Source organism: Paroedura picta, chromosome 3 (genome assembly GCF_049243985.1).
Source record: "Paroedura picta isolate Pp20150507F chromosome 3, Ppicta_v3.0, whole genome shotgun sequence".
Taxonomy (NCBI): Eukaryota; Metazoa; Chordata; class Lepidosauria; order Squamata; family Gekkonidae; genus Paroedura; species Paroedura picta.
This window is the reverse complement of record NC_135371.1, coordinates 51,600,975-51,626,201: the sequence shown is the minus strand read 5'-3', so window position 1 is coordinate 51,626,201 and position 25,227 is coordinate 51,600,975. Positions and strand designations below refer to the sequence as shown.

At 45.7% G+C, this 25,227-nt stretch overlaps 1 protein-coding gene across 1 annotated transcript in view; it reads left to right on the top strand.

Annotated features, from left to right (window-relative positions):
* Window positions 1-25,227, top strand: part of SYN2 (synapsin II) — a 302,390-nt gene that overhangs the window by 236,711 nt on the left and 40,452 nt on the right. Inside the window, exons 6-7 of the mRNA XM_077325671.1 lie at window positions 13,795-13,857; window positions 17,123-17,265. Coding sequence (XP_077181786.1) covers window positions 13,795-13,857; window positions 17,123-17,265 — 206 coding nt within the window. The remainder of the gene's footprint in view (window positions 1-13,794; window positions 13,858-17,122; window positions 17,266-25,227) is intronic.

The window sequence follows — 25,227 nt, the reverse complement described above, 5'->3', positions numbered from 1 at the left end:
GGGGACAAAATCCACCAGTGCACACGGTCTGCCCCAGAGTTGTGCGTGAGCATGCACATCTCTGGGACAAACAGGTTCCTCCATGCTGCATGGCAGCAGCAGTGGCAATGGGGGGAGGGCGGGGGTGTCTCTGCACAAGGGTGGGGTAGTGTGACAATGCTATCCTACCATGGTGGGGATTGACAAATGCTCTGTTTGGCTCTGTGACGCTGCAACACTGAATAGGGTGTTTCATGTCCTTTCTGGGACATAGTAGGTGGGAGAGTAACTGGGCCATTTAGGCCTGGCTCTTCCCCGTACACACAGGCTGGCCCAGCATGGGCACCTGTATTAAGGAGGCGAATGCTAAAAAATCAGCATTCCCTTCCCGCATGGCTTCAGTGGCCTTAATGTGGGCCAGGGACGGGATGGGGCTGGGCTGATGACAATATCATGCATCTGTGGGGATTTGCCTAGCAGACATGCAAGTAGTGGCCCGGCGCACCTGTCCTGTACTATAGTGACATTTCCTGGGACACCAGAGTTATCATTTTCCTGGTTCCTGATTTCCCCAGGGATACTATTAGGAATAATGTTCTAGGATAGAATGTGGCCTGTATGGCCTATTATGCATGGCCACTGAAACGGCAGTATGGAGAACGAGGAGGAGGAAGAAGCGAAGCAAACGGCTTACGCACGGGACAGAACACAATGGCGGCAAAACCCAGAGTGTCCAATTATGTACACGGCTACTCTGGAGCCGCTTCTGGTTGCACCCTGCTCCCAGGAAGCTCCACTTTCTTCCGCATCTCCCTAACGCGGCTTTTTTGGCGGCATATGTTGACTCTGCACCTGGTTGCCGCCTGTAGCGTGCATAATTGGTGATTTTAGCCGCCGCCATTCCACCCCGAATGCGGACCTTCCACTCCATGCATAATGGGCCTATATGACAGCCAGCTAAACCTGTGGCCCCCAGCTAGGGACACAGTAAAGTTGATACAAATGATGCTTTTTTTGTCAAAATACACAGGAATTACCCATATTGGCTATAACACAAATGGGAATATTATCGGATTTCAGGATTTAAACTATGCATGCCAAAACCAATACATATTTCTGGGCGACTCTCATCTCCCACTGATAAGTTACAGCTGTTAGTTCTAAACTGACTGTTGACTTCCAAACAATAGGAACACTATGCTCCTGTTGGTCATTGGCGCTCTAGTCCCAGTGGCTCTTGTGTTGCTGAGTGGTGTTACTTCTTCATTATTTCTTTATTAATTTAGAAAATGTGTATACCACCTTTCCAGAGGCTTGCTTGAGGAGGCTTACAACTAAACCAAACCATTAAAGCACAACCCTTTAAAACAAAGCCATTTGATCAGGTATCACGTTCATCATGTCTTCCTCTGGTTGTCTTGATGATGACTAACTTTCTTCCCCGCCACTCCCCAATTGACAGGAGGAGAGTCTAATAAAAACTTCATAACTTACTATCTCCACAGGCCCTAATAAGAACAGAAGTGAAAGAAGAAGCCGTTCTCATAGAGGAACATAGTTTTCTATTAGGGTGATGTTATTTCTGTAAATAATTTGAAGTGTTAACCCACGGAATTAGACACTCCATAATAAAGCAGTCTCACAAGAAGCTTTGTTTTCATTCTAGAGCACAATAAAACCTTAAAAGCAGATATGCAAATGACTACAAAATTTTTCTTACACACAATGTGTTTTGTAGTAGCCATCAACTAGTAAATCTAATTAGCTATAAAGCCCTATAAAAAGAGCAATAAAACAACTATGCCATAAAATTTCCCCATACCAGAACAGTCTAAAATCAAATAAACACTGTCTGACCAGTTCATTTAGTGTGTAGCAAATGTTGAAGAAACTTTATGAACTAAATAAAAATATTATTGTAGAATTACTGCCAACGAATCAAAGTACAAACTTTCTTTTTTATTAAGGCAAAACAAAACAAGCCACAAAGTCCAATCTAAATTATTCATTAAAAAGGTATAACAGCCTAAATGTTTCTTACAATAGGCCTGACAAACCTCAGTAATTCTGTTGTATCAAACAAATATAGTAATAACTGTTTTAGCAGGAATGTCTTCATATGAACAAAGGCAAAAGAGGAAAGGATTCTTCTGCATAAGCATTCTCTCCATGTACACATAATTGATAAGGTGGTTCTAACACCCAGCCTGCCTTCAGCCCCCTTCATTGAAAGATGTAGAATTGGGCCATTGAGTCTTCTGGCATTGCCTCCCCCATGATGTACAGCTGATCTACATATAGCTGGCAAAATGGGGAGAGGCTGCAGAAAACAGCGTGAGTGTCCTCTGGCTGAGCCAATGCCAGGCACAACTGCCTATAGCCTTCTCCCGCTACCCTCTTCACCTAGTCATGATAAGGGCGATCGAGACTTACCCCGGGCACGTTTGCTACTGTGGGGAAGCCTTGCCCAAGAAAAACGCTGTTTGGGACTACCAGGATGCATCGGGGAGGAGCAGGGCACGCGGCAGGAGGAGGCTGGGAGAGGACGGAGCCGAATCTGCTCTTCCCAGCCTCCTCCACACTTGCCTTATTTGGAAAGGGGCCAAGAAGCGTCGGCCTCTTTCCCACCTTGCCGCCATTGTGGTTGCCCACCGTCCTACCCTGTTCTTATTATTGTTCGGTGATGGGATTGTTGTTGGGAATTCGGTGACTCATTTGGTGTAGGTATGTTACATAACTAGATAGATGAATTACATTAAAAATGGAAAAACAAGATTGAGGTTTTATCAAAATGTTATTGTCACAATTTGTGTGTTTTGGGCATGGGGAGGAACCATTTGTGAGCAATCCCAGCCTGCGTGCTGGCATGCTGTAGTGAGGGGGCCTCCGTAAGAGGCTGTGGGTAAGCAGAGCTGGGCAGCCATCTCTCATGGAGAATGTGCCTTGACGGTAGATCCACGTTTCCAGGTGGCTCAGAACCCGGCAGAGGTTCACACCTCAACGGGTTCCCAAAATTGGTCACCTCCCTATCATAACCAACAGGTTATTGGGGGCACGGGGAGCCCGGTGGGATGCCAGATGCCCTGTGCATACCCGCTGGATTGGCTGCCTTGTGGCCGGACGGCCGCAAGAGGGCTGGTTCTGTTATCCCCATGCTGTTCAATGCTCAGTTGTTTATTAAAGTTGTGGTCTGTTTAATGCCAAAAAGAGTTGTCAGTGTATTTTGTGGCGGAAGTATTCCCCTGCAATAGTTCCTGCTTAAGAATGTAAGCAGACCTTCTGCCTAAGCATTCTCCCTGTGCATTTCTCATATGTGCATAGTTGCTGAGATGGTGTAATGATGTGTAATGAATGGTTGCATTATTCCCTTCACAAATAGATATGCAGTGAGATGTATAAATGGACTTTTAAAGGAACTTAAATGAGTGTATTATGTATTCTTATACATTCTTCCATTATTGCCAACTTTTCCTATCTTATCTTATTTTCAACATTTGGTTCAAAGCCATCTTAATTTCCACTAGATATTTCACTTACAATATTCTAATCTGTTCATGCTATTATTTTCATCCTCAGGAAAAGCAGCTGTATACACAGCCTTAATACCACAAAATCTTTTTTTCCTGTGCAGCAGTGAGCAAAATATTTTTCAAAATAGACAATTCTGTTTGACTGAATGTAAAACTGGTATGAAAACAATAATTGTAAAGGCTTTCCTCAGCAGTGCTTGGCTTTATGTAAACGAGGAAACCTTCATAAACAATTAAACTGGTAAAAGTAACTACATTTGTATGAGCTATGCATCATGTTCAGAAAATCTCTGATTTTCCTGAGCTTCAAAAAGTCACTCATATTTAGGCATTCTCCTTAACTTTTCTTATTCTACCTGAAGTGCTAAAAACATGCTAAAAACAAAGACAGCAATTTCATGCCTTTTAATCATGCAAATGTGGCCCTGATAAAACTGTTGTAAAGGTCCACCATACCAGGCAGCTTTCCTGCAAGGATGGACTGGGAGAAACAAAATGGCCCTGGCCACCCGAGGCCCACAAAGCTGGAAGGAAAAGAGGGAGAAGAATGGAGCCAGACATCCTTGTAGCTCTGCTGGACCTTGTGCCTGGATTGCCTGGGCAGGAGACACCTCCTCCAGACTGGGCAATAGTTTTTCCACCTAGGAGCTACCTGTCCTGGGCTGTCAGCCACCATTCCTGGGCCAGTGTGGCTCTTCTACCCTGGCTTGGACTATCTGGAGGCCATTGGCCCACTGTGAAATTCCCAGGTGATATGATATCCCAGGTGCTATGATAGCCAGTCAGCTCCTGGTTGCTTTGCAACTCATAATTAGGCTTTCCAGGTCTCACCTAGCCACTGAAGGAGGGGATAGGGTTGCCAGATTCAGGTTGGGGACCTTCTAGAGATTTGGAGATGGAGTTTAGTGAGGACAGGGACTTCCATGGGGTAGAATAAAAAACAGTCCACCCTCCAAGGCATCCATTATCTCTAGAAGAACTGATCTCTGATTAGCCAGTTGTTGGAACTGATAATGATTGTGCATTTGGTGGAGCAGAGGAGTGCTGCGTAGGATGTCACCTCCTCCATGACCATCCTGCACAGGTAAGAGGACCTCAATATCAGCTCCAATAACTGGCTAACTCTCTCCTTGTGTGCCCTCAAGCTCCTTTGCTCATCTGGTTTTAACAAGTTCCCCACCTCTGTGTAACTGCGATGTAAACAGATGACAGACAAAAGGGTGTAGAGCTTACCTGAGCATATATATAACTTTCTGATCCCACAGAGCAGACTGGGAACTCTGTTTTTGGTAGCAAAATGTGCCTATTATGATTTGGAGAGCTCCTATTGGTGTTTCCAAGGTTAGAGAAATCTGTCCCCCTTGTTGGAGTTTTATAAACAGCTTAATTGAGTGGAGACAGTCTAACTGGACAGGTATCCATTCATGAACCACCATGAACAGCACCAGAGTTTGTGGAATCTTTATGCTGGGCACCCTTCCACTTTTTGAACCACAAACCATCAAAAATTCATGATTAACTTTAGTTTGTGGCTGGTTCATGCCCATTCCTAATCAGGAGGCTTGAAACCTGCCCAGGTTTATGTGTAACTGTACCATGATGAACTGTCATGATCCCGTTGCAGCCTCTGGACCTGCCCCCACCCCTAGCCTCCAAGTCGTTGCCACAGCAACAGGACCCAGTTGCAGCTGATAAATTAGTGCAGCCAGCTTCACTGCCTTCAAGGCTGTCAGAACAGGTAAGGGAGGGTGATCGGCATGATCTAAGTTCTGACTCAGAGGAGCAGCCAGGATCTAGCTACAGGAACAGACTGGTGCCTTTGTCAGACTCAACCCCGACCTTGCCTGCACCGCAGGACAGCCCAGACAGTTCACCAGAAGGCAGAAGGCAGCGAAGGAGGTCAGACTTCACAGAACATAGACAAAGAGCTTGCTGTCAGGCTTGCTGTCAAACTAGATGGGGCCCAGCTGAAGCCGCTTCAATGGATGAAGATTGAGTCCCAGGTGCAGCCAATTAACCCCTTAGCTAGGCTACACTTAGGCAAGGCAGAAACAGCTGCTCAGTGAGGGTGCAATCTATGCAAAAACCCTCCCATCGGTCTAATTGCTGTTCCTGACCCACCCTCGCTACAGCAAAGCTCTGCCTGTATAATCCCCGGTTTTTGACTCCTGCTCTCGGCTCCTGGACAACAACTCTGGTAAATGGACTGGATTTGATTCCTGACTTGGCTTTCCTAGTACCTTGACCTCACTGGTTCCTTTGACTCTTTCTCTCTCTTTGACTCTCCCTTGGATTTTGGTTGTCTCAGCAAGTGTTAAGATGCAGACTGGACTCTGACTCTGCTAAATGGTTTGTGATTCAGGCTTGGCTTCCCGGCCAAGGGCATATTTTTCCAGGCTGCCACTGGGTGCAGCCAGATAAGGCATTATATGAACAAAGTTTGAGTCCAGTGACACCTTTAAGACCAACAAAGTTTTATTGAAGATATAAGTTCTTGTGTACAAGCATGCTTCTTCAGCACCATGTTCCATGTTGTAACAATAAACTTCCACTCCAGAAAACTGTTTTGCTTTCTTTAATTTCTATTCTAAGCATTGTAACAAACCCTCATTCTGCAAAGATAGGCTTCTGCAAAAGTCTTCCTTCTCTTATTTATTTGCAAATATATTTGTTATCTGTTACGAGGGACAAAGCCCATTGCATTCAGGAATACAATGGGTGCTAAATTGGGGGGAGGGGAGAACTCTGTGGATGGCCTCTCCCTCCACCCAGGACCTGGAAAGGCTGCATGCTGGAGGCCCCCAGGTAGGGGCAGCTCTCACACAGCAGGGATCTACAGCCTCAGAGGGAAGTGGAAGGAGGAGGGGGTGGTCAGGTGTGGGGGATGGAAGGCAATTGGCTGGCCATTGGACAGACAGGCAAGCCAGTTCTAGGAGGAGGCACTTAGGGGCTGGACAGCTGCCCTGAGTGGGTGTTAAGTGCTGGCGCTTAAGCCATGAGACCAGCTCCTCCTCTTAGCCCTTACCAGAAATATTAAGTGGAACAGATTCTCTTTTGACTATTATCACCAGAGGCTAGTCTTCCTATAAAGAATGTTTCCAGCCACGCACTTTCCTATGATGGAAGTAGCAATCCAATAACATCATGATCATGAGGGGAGCTGAATAGATTCTAGTTGCTTGAAAGACCTTCTAAGCAATACACTACAAATTGCCTGGAAGCTATTTCACATAGAGGCCATCTGTGCTAAACACAACAAATTGCAGGCACATATCTAATTTTCTAAATTCTGTATACAACACCTGGTATACAATACTGTGTATTAAACTGGAGTGAACAGGTTAGAACATGGATATTTGGGGCATCTGTTAAAAAACATTTCCAGTGATTTGGAGAAACATCAGTAGGATATTGTCAAGTACAAAGGATTACATACTAATTGGTGAAAGTCAGGACTCTTACATATATTTCAAATTAAATGTCTGAAATATAAAGCATCCAACAGCTTTGCTTTTTCACCTCACAGTATAGCCAAGCTTATATTCCAAGAACAGGCAATGACTTATCTCTGTCATTTCACAGCACCTCCTTTAAAAAAAAAAAAAGTACAATTATGGTATTGTAGTGCTGCTGACTTTTCATTTTGGTATTCGGCTCTTGACTGTTGGTGTGGAAGGTAAGGTAATAGCATTTTATCTTTTGCAAATATATTTTATTTTAGCACGTAGGATCTGTATAAAAAGAGACACTGTTCTTCCATTCCATGTCCTGTCATATTGCAATAACAGATTAAAGGGTACAATAAGTATATAATCAGGCCCCTTCTGTCCAAAGGCTATAGATGTCAATCCCTATTCAGGTATCAGGTTTAGATGTATTATCATCAGCTTACACATAAAGCCTAAAATGGAATTTTATAGTAACACTTTCCCCTGTTATTCTGTGTTCTTTTTTTTCCTGTGCAAAAATTATTTCAGCATTTGATTCCATCTCATAGTAAAAGAAAGAATGACTACATATAAATTCAGAAAGCGTATTTCCCAGCTTTAAGGGTAATATAGCACAGCATGATGGTGGTAATATGACATAGTGTGAAGTAGTGAATCAGGAGATGTATGGTTGCTTCTTCTGGCACAAATACTCCAGAGAGAAGAGCCTTGGCTTTGCAATAGCTACCTAGGTATTACAATACAGACTACATGTATATGTCCAAAGGGGAGCATAGATTACACACCCCATTATCTTGTGACTGAGAGGGGTTTAAGGAAGACGTGGTTCTGACATCTTCTGAGAGCAAAAAGTGAAGGACTGATTTAGCTGTGTGAGATGTTTATGCCCCCCATTTATGGCAAACCATATGTTTTGTTGACTAATTCCCAGATCTGACCCAAGAAACAGGTCCTGTTCTGGATGGGGTTGCACATCCCCTAAAGCAGTGGTCCCCAACCTTTTTATCACCGGGGACCGGTTAAGGCTTGACAATTTTACTGAGGCCCGGTGGGGGATAGTCTTGCCGCGGGACGTCACCGCCGCCTGAGCCCCTGCTCCACTTGCTTTCCCGCCAGCGCCCCTGACTTCTTGCCGCCCACTGGGGGACACCGCCAGCAGCAGCTGCACAGTTCAATGCTGCGGGGGAGCCCCAGCCATGGTGGCCACTGGAGAGCACCAAAGGTGAGCCGGTGGCAGAGTGACAGGGCAGCCCGCGAGGCAGCAGCCGGGAAGGAAGACGAGGAGGAGCCACAGCCCGGTACCAACTTATCTACAGTACCAGGCCCCAGACCGGGGGTTGGGGACCGCTGCTCTAGAAAACCTATTGATGTCAATAGGATGGGGTGCCTTCTAGCAGCTCTGGCTGGTGGGCCAGCTACAGCCCTTCCTGAGCAGGAAAGATCTTGCCACTATGATGCATGCACCTGTTAACATCTAGATTAGATTACCTCAGGGCTTCAGTTCTTTTGTCTCCCTCTGTCAGTGCCTTTTACTGGCAGCTGAAGACTTTTGTGTTTCATCTGGAATACCCCCAATCATGGTTAGTGGCCCTCCTTCAAGTGTTGTTTGTGTGTTTTTAATTATATTATATCATTTTCAAGGGGGTGGCAGGTTGCAGTGGATGAGCGATGGGGTTGTGAGTGTCCTGCATAGTGCAGGGGGTTGGACTAGATGATCCATGAGGTCCCTTCCAACTCTATTATTCTATTATTTTAAGTATAGCTTTATTTCCTGGTGTTGGTCAATAAGCATAAATAAACCATGTATTATTAAATGTTTTTATGTTTGCCACCTTATGTTGGATGGAAGGGTAGCATTAAAATGTTTTAAATAATTAATTAAGTCCTAAGCAGAGTTGCATCATTCTAAAACCTGTTGACTTCATTGGGCTCAGAAAGGATTGCTTAGGGTTGCTCTATAGATTTTTGAGCTGTAGTTCTAAAGTCACAGACAGATATGGTAAGATTTACAGAGCCAGAACTGGGATAGCTAATATTTCCAGGTTCTGTCATTGACATGATCTGCGATTTTCAAATATTGGAGACTGTCAAAGAAAACAAAGCGTTGATGGCAATAACAGGTATAAATAGAATTTTATAAATTCCAGACTTTTACTTTAAAGAGTTCCAACTTGGAGCTACTTTCCATTATTATGATCTGTGTTCATGGTGACTATTAAAAATATGATGGCAAAATATCATATTATACAACTTCTTGTAAAGACACATGGCATTGGATATAGGACTGGCATCTAAACTGATGATGTATCTCTGTGAAAGAAGTGGTCAGAATAAGAAGAGATTTGACTTCCTTTTATTATTTTTTTGGAATTGAGATTTATGTTCATTTACAAGATGATAATAATTTGTTATGATTTCGAGCATTTTTTCATGGTAGAATGGATGTATTATATAGGTATGTGCAATGCATATAAAAATGATGCAAAGTAATCTGTCAGCCAACAGCCTTAAAAGCAATTGAATTCCTTTATTTCATGAGCTATCAGGCTATTGGTGCAATACATGAACCATTTCCACACAGAGGGCCAAATCACGCGTTGTCTCCTACCCGCAATTGTGAGATAGTAAATTGCGCTTTTTCACCCCTCTATACTGAAATCCCTTCCCACTTTTTTCTGCTCCGCATCGCACGGTTTCCCCTCCTCACTAGTGGGGGGAGGCAGAAGAGAGAGCAATACACTCTTTACTCATTTCTCCTCAGCCTGTCAATCACTGGAGACAACCAATACCCTCTCAGCGGAGGTTTCTGGGTCTCAAAAGTTCCCTCGAGCGTGAAAATTAATTTTTATAAAAATAGAAATTTATGTGTCGCAATGCATATTCCTGTCAACTCTACAGAACCTACTTTTGAGGAAGCATCCTGAGCGTGCGTGCCTCCGTATAGTCACAGCCCCTGTACAGCTACCCTGTCCTCCAATGGGGCATGCAAAATAGAGCTTCTTCCGCAGCCTTTGCCTACTTTCTTTTCCCCAGCTCTCATTTGAGGAATGGGGAGGGGGTTGTGAATTGCCCTGGCTGGGGCAGGAGTGGGGTGGAAAGAAAGTCTGGCTGGGAGCTGAAAGAAACCTATGCCCTGCCATTTCTCATATATGCGGAGGTGCACACGCATTGCTCCGCTTACGGCACCATTTTTTTTTAAGGGTTGCTGTAGCCCGCTCCTGACAGAAGCCTGTGCCCTGCCATTTCTCATATATGTGAAAATATATATGTGCTACTTCGCTTTGGCATCATTTTTTTTTTAAAATTACTCAGAGCAGGAAATGGATTGGGAAAGTGGGTGCCGAGGGCAGGACAAAACTGCAGAGACTATCATGTGTTTCCCTCTCCATACGGTCTTATCCCTGGTTGTTCACTGGTTGCTCACTGGTGGTTTGTGCAATTTAGGGAGGTAAATCTAATTTTCTGGATTCCGAAAATTGCGAGTTAAAAATGACCAAATTGCGACCCAACTACTGGACAGCTTCGGGATGTTGCCGATGTCATGTGGAGGGGGTCTCTATATGCTGCCAACATGCAAAGGCTGTTGAGAAACATTTTCTTCGTGCTTAAATGGCCCTTTTGTTCAGCCTGAAAAACCTTATGTGACAAAGAGAGGTAACAAGTTATAATGCCAACTTATATCTTTAACCGCTCCTGCGGAGCAGATAAAATAAAGCCCTAAGGGCTAATGGGGAGGAGTTAGGGTGGGCCCTGTCTGTGATAAAAACTCGGAGGGCCAAATCAGGAGCTGTGAAGCGGCTCCTGATTCGCCACTCAAGGACCAAGCGGCCAACATTTGGCTGCTTGCCCCAGCCTCGCCTCAGTTGCCGGGGGACTTGCCGTGCAGAAGGACAAGCAGCCCTCCAACACAGTTAGTCCTCCCGACCCCTTCCCCTTGCCCTAGGGACAGGAGCAGGGACGCCGTGTCTAAGACGCGGCGTCCCTGCTCCTTTCTCGTCCCTGACCACTACCACGCAATCAACCCAACCCAACTACCCCCCCAGCCTCCCCAGACCCCTTCCCACCGCCACTTACGACACACCAAACAGCCACTCACACACACAATCATGCACCCACCAGCTGCGAACACCCCTCCCCAGACCCCTTCCCCAGCCACCGCCTCTTGCCACGCTCCAAACAGTCACAAACACACAGACTCACGCACCCTCCCACTGCATGCGAACCCCCCTCTCCAGACCCCTTCCCCAGCCGCCACCGCTTCCCACACTGCAAACAGCCACACACACTCACCCACCCATCCTCCCCTGATCCCTTTCCGCGCCGCCGTTCCCGCCTGCCCCTTTCCCCAGCCAATCTCCACTCGTGGACCCCGTACTGGCCTTCCCGTTGTCCTCCGGCCCACCACCCATTTCCTTCCCTTTATCCAGCACTGGAATGAACCAGGCATGTGTGACCTCATGCGCATGCCTGGTTCCACAGGCTGACGCCGCCCCGCCCCCACGCTACAGCACGCATGCTCGGACTCCCGCTCGTGCGTGCTGCCCATCCCCATCAACTGCGCCCCCCCCAGCCCATGCCGCACCACTTCCCTGCCTTACCCCCATTGCTGCCAGCCACCCCGAGACTGCCTCCCCCCGCCTACGCACGGGGAGAGGACTTCGCCCAACCTCTGCCCATTTTCATAAATGGGCTTTTCCCCTAGTACTTATATATTTTTAGAGAGTAAATATAGTACAGCTATAGGTAATGACTCTGCTTCCTGTTGTAGGAAATTATCCTACTCCAAGTGTTGTCCATAAATGAGTATAGCTCAAAAGTATTTATTAGCCCTTAAGTGTTTGTTCATTTACCCTACAATAGAATATTAGTCTGATAGTACCAAGCTAAACTCTCAGTTCTTTTGGTGGAAGTAAGTAATACACCAGACAACAGCAAAGGTATTTCATACTAGAACTTGTTGAGTCATAATAGTAGCAAACCACCCCGTATTGAGTCTGCCATGAAAATGCTAGAGGGCGTCACCCCAAGGGTCAGACATGACCCAGTGCTTGCACAGGGGATACCTTTACCTTTATCTTACAAAAGCTGTTGAGTTGCTCCAGTAACTGCATTCCCGGAAACAATTGTGCAACTAATTGAAGGAATGGGTGGGGGGTGCGGGGGGGGGTCAGCATCTTCTATTGAAGCTTACTTCAACAAAACAAAATATATTTGTTGCTAGAAATGTCAGACTATGACTCAGACTTCCCTTTTCCTGATTTTTTATTTTAAAAACAAATATTGGTTTATTTCATTCACAGCATGAAACATAAAACGTAGTTTAGAGAAATAACCTGTCAAGCAACACAGCTTTGTACTTTCTGCCTAGCTCCCACTGAACACTTGGAGCATGATGTAACAGCTTGTTACTGTACTCATACTCTAGGATAATAAAAAATGAAGTATTTCATGAGCTAATAGTTTAAGTAGAATTAAGGGTTATGCATGCTAGGGCTCACAGAGAGAGTGTAACATTTTAAAATAATAATAAGACAACATTCCATAGGGACACGTTTATGGAATAAAAAAGATGAAGGAGACAGGTGTGTTGAAAATGCCATGAAAATGCAATTTAGAGAAAGCAGTGAGTTTAATTAGAAATGCCTCTAGAGTTGACCACTGTCTGATACAAAAAAGTCTCTGAATGGCCCATTATGCACGGCCGCCGAAACGGCAATTTCGGGGCACATGGAAAACGCGGAGGGGGAAGACGCGAAGCAAACCGGTTATGCACAGGACGGGGTGCGATGGCGGCAAAACCCGGAGTGGCGGGTGTTGAGGCGTCGATACGGAGCCAAGGGGAAGCGAGGCGAGCGCGCCGCTGCGTTGGCGAGCGTCGGAGGCGGAGGCCAGGAAGGGCGGAAGCAGGTCTGCCGGGTTTGCCGGGCCCGGAGGGGGAGGGAGCATGTTTCCCCTTCCCCTTAGCTTACTCCCAGTTCGCCTCTCTCCTTCTTTGCTGCCCCGGTTCCTCTGCCCCAGAGGTTTCCCCTTTACATTGTTTCCCCTACTTTAAGCTTTGTATTGTATAGTATATTTGTGCTTTCTTCATTCACACTGTTTTATAAAGTTTTTGTATTTTCTTAGAAACCTTGCCTCTGTTCTCGTTTGTGGTTGGGATGTGTGTTTGGGGATGGGTGGGAGGTGGGTGGCCGGCTTCTCTGCCCTTCTTAGCAGCGGTGATCCCCTCGCCCCCCTCCACTGTGAGCACTCCGGCTGCCTTTCTGTCCGTGTTCCCTTGGGTTCCCACGCCGCCGTTCGTTCCGGCAGCTGCTTGAGCGGTCGCATTGCCTCCAATCCTCCAGCCTCCCCGATTATGCACATGGTCAATTCGGAGCCGCCTCCGGTTGTGCCCTGGTCGCCTGGGAAGCTGCGTTTTCTTCCGCGTTCCGCTAACGCGGCTTTTTCAGCGGCGTGCACCAAATCTGTGGCCGGTTACAGCCAACTCCGTGCGTTATCGGTGATTTTAGTCGCCACCATTCCACCCCAAACGCGCGCTACAATGCCCGTGCATAATGGGTCAAAGACAGACTTAGTTGTTAGAGAAAACAAACCCTGAAAGAAAGAAGTTACATTTCTTGTGTTATCTAAACCAAAAGGCAGGATTAAGATCAATGAACCATACTAGTGAGGACAGCCTGTCAATACTAATTTGCCCCATGCAGACACTCAAGAGGAACTGAATTCTGACCACCAAGATTTCCAATGAATCCATTCTACCTATGGAGAGGTATGAGCATGATAATGAAATGTCTGTTGCCTAAGTAACCATTCTAAACCTTTTTTTTTCTTGTCCTCAGCTGACATTACCAGCATTTCCTGTTGTTGTGAAGATTGGACATGCTCATTCAGGCATGGGAAAGGTGCATATGCTATTTATTTGTCTGGGGGGGGGGGTGTAGCAGGGCTACTTTAAAATTTTTGCTATGTAAATACTGCTCTCTTTGAGCTTTCTAATTGCAGCACAAGATTTCAGGACAGCAACTAGGAAGGTTGATATTGGGAGAGATTTCAGGATGGGTAGATGGGCAGCTCCAAACACCAAGTGCCATTACAGGAGAGGAGCAAGCTTATAAGGTTTGTTTGCTCCTTGCCATTGTTTAGCAGGCAGCCCAAACTCCCAGCATATCCCTTCCACAACAAACTTGGGGCCATTCCGCACTGATTCTTTGTAGCAGGAGTGTGGCAAATTGAAATTGCTACTAATTTGCAGTTATGCACAACGTCGTTGACAATCTGCCACACTCCTGAAACCGATCTGCAAAAAGCGCTTCGTTGTAGCACTTTCAGGGAAATCCCAAAAAGTGGATTCACCCTCCGGAAAGCGCTACACTCTTGCAACCAATCTGCAACACTAGCGGGAAAGTTCTGTGCATTACCGTTGTTGTGGTTTCTGCAAAGTCCCTCCCCCTGGCTCTCTCCTCTGATCTTCCGGCGAAGCGATCGCCATTTTTTTTTCTTGGAGCGAGCGGAGATCAACACACTTCGTTTACCCAGCGAGGCTTCCCCGGCTGCAATCCCTCCACAGAGCTGTTTTAAGTCACCAAGCACCAAGCACCACACAGCCCCGTTTGCTGGTTTATTTTCCCTTTATTTTTCCCTTTATTTTCGGCTGAAAATCGTGCTTGTGCAGAGGGTGAGGGCTATTTTTTTTTCACTCAGGAGGAGTGTGGCAACGATGAAACGGCAGCTCAAACACCACCTGCTAACTAGATTGGTCTCTCCGTTGCAACGAATCAACGCAGATTCGTTGCAACGTTGTTGTTTTTTTAAACCTGCCTTAAAGGGAAAGAGTCTTTTCGGGAGCATGATAACGGCTGCCTATTGGCTGCTCATTTGATTGACGGCCAGGGGCGGGACAAAGCTTGGCAATATCGCTTCCTGGCTAGTGATTTTTGCCGATAGCGGAAACCTGTGGGAAACAATAGAAATGCAACTGGATTCCACTACAAAGGCAGGTATGCATAACAACGAATTCCACTATTTAAAATGGCGTTTTTTCGTTCCGCAACCAATTTGCAACGTAGATCCTGGTGCGGAATGGCCCTTGGTATCTTCTTTATTTGAAAATGGAGGTGAGGCAAAAGATTGGGGGTGGGAACTGAAATTTCCTGTGGTACATGTGCACGAATCTTCCTATATCTTCATACAGTTAGATCTTTGGTCTGCTGTGATTAGTATTCACTCCTTTGATAGGTACCAATTATCCAGAGTCGGTATTTTATGAATGAAAGCCTTGTGCCCTAACACGGTACGATGCTCCTGCCTAATACTTAACGGATGATCCAGTCTGCCAATTAAGCCAGGACCCAGCCAGGAAGGACACTCTTCCACACACTCTGTTCTGTGTATTCTCAACATTTTCCATTCTAAATCGTGAAATCACATATGTCCATGTGTATTCAACTCAAATGTTTGCCATCAGGGTTTTTTTTTTTTTTTTTTGCACAAATGACAAAAGTTCTTGGGATTACTCCATATTGCCTCTTATGGAGTTACATGATTTAGGGAAAATCAAGCAGCATCATGGGATAATTGGATTAAAATATATTATGCTCATCTGAGATGGGCTCAGAGGAATATGTAATTGTCATCACTCAGTTCTGGCAATTTAACTTTTAGAGAACAAGTATCAGTGCATGGTTTATGTACTTTGTTCAGTTATAATGCTGTACTCAAATATTTTGTATGCAGCAATTTGAAATCTGATCTCCCACATACTGAGATCTACTGAAGCTGCTAGTTAAAAGACTTCATTGTATTCCAATGCTGAGGGCTAAGTAAGAGAAAAGAAGTTATATCAATCATTTTAATATATGTATAACAAATGACATTATGTGAATCAATTTGTCATTGCATTTCATTTTTCTCTATTGGCATTTTAATCTGAGACACTGGTTACTTTTATTCTTGGCCTGCTTTTCTCTCGGAGACTCAAGGCAGGTTACAAAATAGTTTTAAAATTCTAGGAACTACAAAATATTTTTAATTGAGACTAACAACACAAGGTATCTAATTGGGCTAGAATTACAAAAAAAAAAAGGAAAAGTGGAAACAGGAAGCTTTCTAAGGCATGGCAGACCACATGCAATGCAGAAAGTTGGCCGCAAAAGTAAATGATACATACAACAAACATTACAAATAGACTGCATCTCATTGCCTTTAAAAAGTCCCTTCTGGCCTGGTCCATTATACTGCACTGCTAAACCCTTGCTAAAAATGCTATCATGAACATTTCTGTTGTGCCTGTTTTGTTATAGAAAGATAAAAGTCTGAGAGCCTCCCTGACTTCCTCAGGCAGGCTGTCCCACAAGGTGGGAGCCACAACAAAGAATGTATGAGCACTATCAGTTGCCAGTCTTGCCCATTTGCAGGTGGCATCCTTAGAAGGTGACCATCTTACCACTTCAGTTTGCTTTTGCTTACAGTGAGATCCTAGCTTTTAATGGAATGTTAAATTTGTCCATAGGTGTAATTTTAGATTTTAGTATTTACTAATGGGCTCACTTTACAATATGCTGTCTTGGCACAACGCACACAGAGATCTGAAATGGTGTGCACAAAGCATCTGGATTTGTGTACATAGGGAGTTCATTCATTTTTGAGGGAGTGAAATCTCACCAATCGGCCACTTGGCCGGGAGGGGGGGTAAGTATAGGGTTTCCAGCTCTAGCTTGGGAAATACCTAGAGATTTGGGGATGGAGCCTGGAGAGAGTGGGGTTTGGGGAGGGGGTGGATCTCAGCAAGGTATAATGCCATAGAGTCTGCCCTCAAAAGCAGCCGTATTATCCAGGGAAACTGATCTTGGTTGGCTGAAGATCTATTGCAATAGTGGGAGATCTTCCGGTATCACCTGGAGGTTGGCTACTCTAGGAGAATAAGGAAATGGAGTCTATTCTGACACTCCCACTTTGGAACAGATGAGTGTCATCATTTTAATCCTAAAACAAATATTCTGTGGTCTGCACATGCAGTCTTAGCTGTTGTACTCTGTCCTTGTTTTGTAATATTTTCCTAGGTAGCTGGGGATATTAGCCTGTAAAATATGTATATAAATTGGGCTTTTCTTTGCAAGACAAATCTAACTTTTCTTTTTCTCCCCCCCCCCATGCTGTATATCATAACAGGTAAAGGTAGACAACCATTATGATTTTCAAGATATAGCCAGCGTGGTAGCACTCACTCAGACCTACGCCACCACCGAACCCTACATAGACTCCAAATATGACATCAGGATCCAAAAGATAGGCAACAATTACAAGGCATACATGTGAGCAAAGAGATTCATCTTCCAACTTAATTAACAAGTGACAACAATCAGATTTCTTTCCCCTTGTGAGAAGTTCACTGTTATTGAAGTTTGGAGAAAGAAAAGTACTCTACGGTATTTTGGTAATAATGTCAATCAACAAATAATATAATGCAGATTCTAGAATAATTTCTTTTTGGTAAAATGCTTTGAATAATGCATCTTTGGGGTGGGTTTATACAGAACTGGTTCATACGGGTTTTTAACCATGCTGTCTGTTATCATCATAACCAGCTCTTTTCCCATTTTGAGGGTGGTGATGAGGGAGTTAGGATCATGGACTCTTGATTCTAAACTGCTGCCTGGTGTTCTCTTTGGGTTCCTGTCCACATAAGTTACAGTAACAACAGATGCATCGCTTTTAGGTTCAGGTGCTCATTGTGGGTCAGAGAGGTTGAACAAGGTCTACATATTAATCTCTTAGAGATTAATTGGTTTTGCCCTTAACTCCTTTGCAGCTTTCCTACATGAGAAGGTGATTCAAATTCATATGGACAACACCACAGCCATATTTCTATCAACAAACAGGGGTACAACTTGTTAGAGAAAAGAAAACCTAACTCTTCTCTTAGGGTAATATCCCAACACTCACTGGATGCAAGATATTCCACTTTCTTTTACAAGTGCATCAGAGTCTGTGAATTTCTTCAGTGTGGATGAATTGGTATACAGCACATATTGTATAATAATAAGTATTTACATATAGGAAGTTTCTTCAAATTTACTTCATAACAATAAAACAGTCATTACAACAGGAGGGAGGCAGAGAAAAAACAGGAGAGTCTGTTGATTTGATGAAAAAGAACAGTTAAACTAAACAAAGAGGGGAGGAGCTGATTCTGGAGCAGCAAGAGCCTTCAGACCCCCTTTTTCTTGGAGCCATATAGGTCTCTGTTCAAATCAGGCTCCAGAGGTTTTCTTACACTCCTTCCTTCCCTTTGTGTCAGGAAGCCACTGCCATTTGGGAACGAGCAATTATGAATCAACTGTAACTTCAGGCCGTCCACATTGCTTGTTTGGAGAACATCAAAAAGACTTATTTATGGAAACCCACACATTAATGGTCTATACACAAGAATTAAAGCTCTCCCATCATTGCATAGTGGGGCGACCCTATTTGCCACAAGGCTCAACACCATGGGCCCCCTTTTTGCTCAAGAGTGGGTATAGGTTCACTCTTTCTAGGAAATGCTTTTCAACTAGTCAAGAGTGGATGTAGGTTCACACTCTCTAGGAAATTCTTTTCAACTACTCTGGAATCAGGCAATTCCTTGATTAGGAAAGTAATGGCCAAATTAGTCAGGGACTACTCCCATCACATCATAATCACTCCCTTCTGGCCATGATAGATCTGGTTTTAGTTCCTACTATACAGATCAAAAGGTGTATTTATCCACCTACCTCAGGCTCCAGATCTATTGAGTGTACAGGGTACTTCCCACCCAGAGGTAGAGAATCAGTACCTGAATGCCTATTTGCTAAGCCCAGAGAGCAACCCCTATCTGAGTCAATAAGATCAGTTCTTGTCAATGTCCACAGAACAATTAGGCTTATTCATCCAAAATGGAAACATTTCACCCTTTGGATAGAAACAAATAGTTTTCTACTATTAAATGTACTATCTACTATTAAATTCTACTATTAAATGGCCTGACAGAACAACTCTTATCTTACAGACCCTGTGGAATAGCTTAAGGTTCCAGAGGGCCCTGATCTTCTCAGGTAGAGTGTTCCACCAGGCTGGGGCCAGAGACAAAAAAGCCCTGACTCTGGTTGAGGCCAATCTGATATCTTTGGGGCCAAGGGATCCTAAGCAAATTATGACTGTTAGATGTAAGAGCTCTTTGGGGGACATAATTGTCAACTGTCCCTGGTTTTTGAATATTTGCCGTCATTAAAGAGTGCAAGTTTTCAGTATCTTCTGATTTAAAATCCATTTAGAATCACACAGAACTGGAAGAGGCTACAAAGCACCATCCAGCCCAGCCTTTTACCTTCACAGGGACTTAAAAATCACCCACCTTCTAAAAACTTCCAATGAAGGAGACTGTACCATATTCCATTGATATAAGTTGAACAACAATGGTGTATTTTAAAAACGTAGACAATCCATACCTTAGGAGAACTTTTACTTTTTATCAGCCAGCCAATTACAAATCCATTTGATTGTGACCTTATCCATCCCAGTTTTTACTAAATTCAATCTCTGCCTTTCATGTCCCAGTAGAGGGGAAGTCTATCTTGTCAGATAGGTTTTAAAGAGGTTCTTCAAGAGCCTTAACAATCTATACCTTCCTACGACACCCATTGTGCCTCAGTGGTCAGTGTCCCTGGTACCAACTTATTTATTGCAGCCTCCCTTTTTAGCCTTTAGCCACTGTTCTGTTGTTAATTTTTCCTTAAAGGTGTCCTTCCTAGTGTCTATTACATCTGCTAGGAAGGTTGATTACATCCCTTAGTCCTGACCACCCTTTTATAGTTCCATGACTAAAAAGTGATACTGAGGCCCAGTGTTTGCTTTTTACCAAAAGTAGTTTCTAGGTTCTACTCCAACCAGGGCAGTTCACTTTGCCACCTTCCTGCTGGTTCCATCATTAGCAGAAGAAAGACAGCTACACACATCAGATGTTAAACATGCCCTATTATTTTATTTAAAGAGAACAAGTCAGAAAGGTTCCACAATTATTTGTCTGCTTTTCTGGCCCCTCAAAGGGAAAAGCTGCATCTGCTCAGTCGATGTCTAGGTGGATTATCTCTACTATCAAAAATCCTATGAGCTAGCATCTGTGCAGTGTCCTTTATAGATATGGTCACACTCCATGAGAGCTCAAGCAACATCCACTGCCTTTCAGCAACGTATTACATTGGCTGACATTTGCAGGGCAGCAACATGGTCATCTGCAGACATTTTCATGGCCGTTTACATAAAATATAAAATATATATAAAACCCCCTGACACAATTGATGGTGGCAAAATCAACATTCTAGATTCTCCTGCAGACCCTCAACTCAGCTGCTCACAGCCATTATTACTGCAGATGACCCAGGTGATGTTAAGCCTTGGTTAGGCCTTGATTAGGCCTTGAGGGGGGGGAGTACAAAGAAGGGGCGCAAGATCTTATAACCCTGGTCTCAAACCAGGTCTCAACCAAACGCCTGGCAGAAGAGCTCCATGTTGAAGGCCTTCAGAACTCAGAGAATCCCATCAAGGCCCTCAGCTCTTCCGGGAGCTCATTCCACCAGGTCAGGGCCAGGGCAGAAAATACCCTGGCCCTGGTCAAGGCAAGACGGACATCCCAGAGGCCTGGGACAACCAGCAAATTCATACCCACAGAGCAAAGAGTCCTGTGGGGGGCATAAGGTTCCCTAGTTGATGGCTACCATCATATTCAGATTTGCACTCTAGAACAGTGGTCCCCAACCTTTTTATCACCGGGGACCAGTGAATACTTGACAATTTTACTGAGGCCCACGCGGGGTAGTCTTTTGCCGAGGGATGTTGCCGCCTGAACCCCTGCTCTACTTGCTTTTCCACCGGCGCCCCTGATTTCTCACCGCCCACTGGGGGGGCGCTGCCAGCAGCAGCTGCACAGTGCTACGCTGAGGGGGAGCCCCAGCCATGGCGACTGCTGGAGAGCACCAAAGGTGAGCCGGTGGCAGATTGGCAGGGCAGCCCCTGAGGCAGCAGCCGGGAAGGAGGATCAGGAGGAGCCACAGCCCGGTACCAACTTATCTACAAACCGGTACCAGGCTCAGGACCGGGGGTTGGGGACCGCTGCTCTAGAAAACCTATTGATGTCAATAAACATAGATGTTTCTCTGCTTAGTATTCGATTGCATATGGTTGTAGCATACCAAGGATCTAACTTAATTATTGTATACAATAAAAATAGCTCATGTGTATTCTCTTCATAGGAGGATTTCCTTTTAGTACACATAGTCACCCAGTTCTCAATAATTTATTGTTTTGTTTCAGGTGCAATATCTGCACAATGCTGTGTGCAGCATTTCTGTGTTATCAGAACATTTTCATTTTAGCAAATGAGTATTTCCACCTGATTTTTCTGTCATTTTCTTTATTCTGATGTAATTTATTTTCCCATTTTCATGAACATTTCAGACACCCCCATTGCTTTTTTATCATTGTTATTATGTTTTTATAATAATTGGGTTGCAGCAGAGAAGTAAAGTTTGCGCCAAGCAGTGTTGAGGGAAAGAAGGCACATGGGATTGAAATTTATAGCTATTGATCCTGGAGTTCAACATCAATGCAGCCATCTTGATGGCTGTTTCCCCCACCCCCCCAGGCTTGGAAACAACTACAAGAAGTGAGGGCCTTGTGTGGGCTCACCATGTGGAGTAGAATTGAGTTAGAGGTGGAAAGGACAGGGACAAATACAAAGAATGGCTCATGGTAGCCTGATCTTGTCAGATCTCAGAAGCTAAGGGGCTTGACCTTGGTTATATTTGAACTAGAAAATACAGCGGGCTCTAGCTGGGGCACTCAGTGTGGTGGGGAGGCTTACCGGGTCGGTGGGCCCTTCATGGCAAGGGGTGGCGGGCACGTCCGGGTTGGGTGGCGGCGACTGTGGAGGTAGGGTTGCTGGCGGCTGTGGATGGCAGGGCGGCCTGTTGGCAGCCGCGTGGGCCAGGGCCAAGGGCTGAAGTAAGAGGCTGCCGCTGGAGGTGGCGACGGTGACGATGCTGCAGCGGTGGGTGCTGGAGCGCAATGGCAGGAAAGCGGGCGGGCTAGCGCTGGCCGCAGCCGCCCCTGAGCTGTTGATGGGCGTGGGGCGCAGTTGGCAGGGCGGAGGAGAGCGGGCGTGGCGCAGTGGCTGGAAGTGGCGGCCAGTAACGGAGGAGGCGGGCCAGGCCGGGCAGCGGCCTCCGGTGCATCCCGCCCCGCCCCACCCTGGCAGGGGAAGGCGGTAAGATCCCTTGCTGGAATGCCGGTGGCGCCATGCGGGCGGATGGGGAGGCGGCGATCGGCGGCATCACCCGGCCGCTGTAGCAGCCTCGCCGCGCCACTCCAGCAGCCGGTAGAAGGTCTCGCCGGACCCAGGACAATGGCTGTCGCTTCTCCCGGCTGCAGGAGTGGGCTCGCCGCGTCATAGACGCGTCGAGGCCCCCCCTGTGGCTGGGAGGAGGAGGAGGAGTACCGCGGCCGGGAGAATTAGGAGGAGGAGTACCGCGGCTGGAGGACTCATGGAGTCGGCTGTGAGTGCAGTCTGCGTGGTGAGTCTTCGGATGGGGGAAGCGCGGCTCCCCATTGGCTGCTTGGGCCGGGATGGACACTCGGAGGGACCAATCAGGAGCCACTTTGCTGCTCCTGATTGGCCCCTCCGAGTTTTTATCCCGGACAGGGCCCGCCCTAACTCCTCCCAGACAGCCCATATTCGATTATTCAGTCCGCGGTGCGCCGCACCGCAGGGCTGTTTAAAGATGAGAGACTACCAAGGATGTCCAAGGAGCACAGAGGCAGGCAATGGCTAACCACCTCTGAATGTCTCTTTATTTATTTATTTTATTTATTATATTTATAACCATTTATAACCATGCAATAATAACTGATAATTGTAAACATATAACATTATAATTGTATAACCAATAAACAATACAACGTTGCAATATACAAACAGGTCCTGAGTGTATAGGTGGTATTCTGAGGGGGGGCGGGGAGCAGGGGCCCTTTGGTCACTGTTGGTTATATATATCTGGTCTCAACCGAATGCCTGGCGGAAGAGGTCCTCCTTGCAGGCCCTGCGGAACTGTTTAAGCTCCATCAGGGCCCTGATCTTCTCCGGGAGCTCGTTCCACCAGGTGGGGGCCAGAACAGAGAATGCTCTGGCCCTGGTTGAGACCAGGCAGACTTCTTTAGGGCCAGGGACCTTTAGCTGGTTGGTAGCAGTGGAGCGCAGGGCTCTTTTGGGGGCGTAGGCAGGGAGGCAATCCCTCAGGTACACTGGGCCCTGACCACGTATGGCCTTGAAGGTAATTACCAGAACCTTTAGTCTGATCCAGAATTCAACTGGCAACCATTGCAGTTGATGGAGAATGGGCCGGATGTGGGACCTCCACGGTGTTGCAGTGAGGATCCTGGCCGCTGCATTTTGAACCAGCTGTAGCTTCCGGGTCAAGACTAAGGGCAGGCCTGCGTAGAGTGAGTTACAAAAGTCCACTCTAGAGGTGACCGTCGCATGGAGCACTGTGGCTAGGTGTTCCAGGGCCAGGTAGGGCGCTAGTAGCTTGGCTTGGCGGAGGTGGTAGAATTCCAGCCGTGCTACCTTTGTGATCTGGGCTTCCATCGTGAAGGAAGTGTCCAGAATCACGCCTAGGTTCCTGGCGGAGTGAGCCATAGAGAGCTACACACCATCCAGGGCAGGCAGGCGCGCTTTCTCACATGGGCCCTTCCTACCCAGCCACAGGACCTCCGTCTTGGAAGGACTGAGCTTCAGACGACTGCTTGAGCCATCTCGTCACTGCTTCTAGGCAGCTGGCTAATGCTTCTGGGGGAGAGTCAGGCATAAGATGATCACATAAGATGACAGCACTTTCCACAACATAGAAGTTGAGGTTTGAAAATTGCTTGTTCAGATAGAGATGAGATGAGTTCTGAGGAGAGTAACCAGCAACTGGCAGGAAACATACTGGGGGGGGGGGCGCGGGGGGCTTGCTTAGTAACATAGCTTCTGGGTTGAACCAGAAGTGATACTGCCATTTTCCACCCCCCCCCCCCACCTGCCCAGAGAGTAGCAGCAGAGGAATAGAAATAATGATTAGGTTTTCTCCCAACTTTGTTTTGAATTATTTTCTGTTTAGGGAAGGAGAGTCTGGCAACCTCAAGACAATTTCCTTTAGTTTTCACAGCTGAAGCACAGTAAAAATGAAAAGTTGATCCACTGCTAGATCCTCAAAATCAGCATGAAACTTCTATTATGCTTTACTTGTATTCAGATATGTTTAGTTAGTAGCTTCATGTTCCACAGCTGGTTTTCATTTTACTTTTTTTTTGGTGGTACTTTTCAAACAAGCACAGAATAATTATTTGAAGAACAGCCATATAAAATATAAGCTGTTGTCATTGCTTTAAATGTATTATCAGAATATCCAATCCAGTGCTATAATATTTTGCAGCATGTGGATCCTGAACACACATGATAGTTTGCTTATCATATACTGTTGGAGAGGCAGCTAAGATATAGTGCTGGGTATTTTTTATAGTTTATTACAAATGAATTAAGACATATGGATAAGAACAGATATCGATATGTCATTGTTCCATGGAAATGGCTGTGGGTAAAAAAGGATGGATGTAAAAGAAACAATAGTCCCCCTCCCCTTTCTGATTCAGGGTTAAAGAACAAGTATGTTAACTGAATATAATTTTCATTTCACAAGCTTTTCTTTTATGTTCACATCAAATTAAAAACATCTCCTTATTCATAAAAGAATGTTGCTAAATGAATAATCTGTTCCACTTAATATTTCTGGTAAGGCCTTGGAGGAAGAGCATGTCTCATGGCTTAAGTGTCAGCACTTAACACGCACTCAGGGTAGCTGTCTCACCCCTGAGTGCCTCCTCCTCCAACCAGCTTGTCTGTCTGTCCAGTGGCCAGCCAATCCCCTTCCATTTCATACTCCTGACCACCCCTTCCTCCTTCCACTTCCCTCTAAGGCTTGGAGGTTGCAGCTCCCTGCCGTGTGGGAACTGCCCCTGACGGTGAATTCTGTCACAGCTGCCTGCAGCTTTTCCATGTCCTGGGGGAGGGGGAGTTCTTCCACTCCACCCTACTAATCTAGCGCCTGTTGTATTCATGAATGCAACGATCTTGGCTCCTAGTACTCAGTGATATGCTGCTTTTTACTTGCTATGTATACTCACCGATAAGAAGCAAAAAGTTAATAGTCAGTGGACTGAAATGA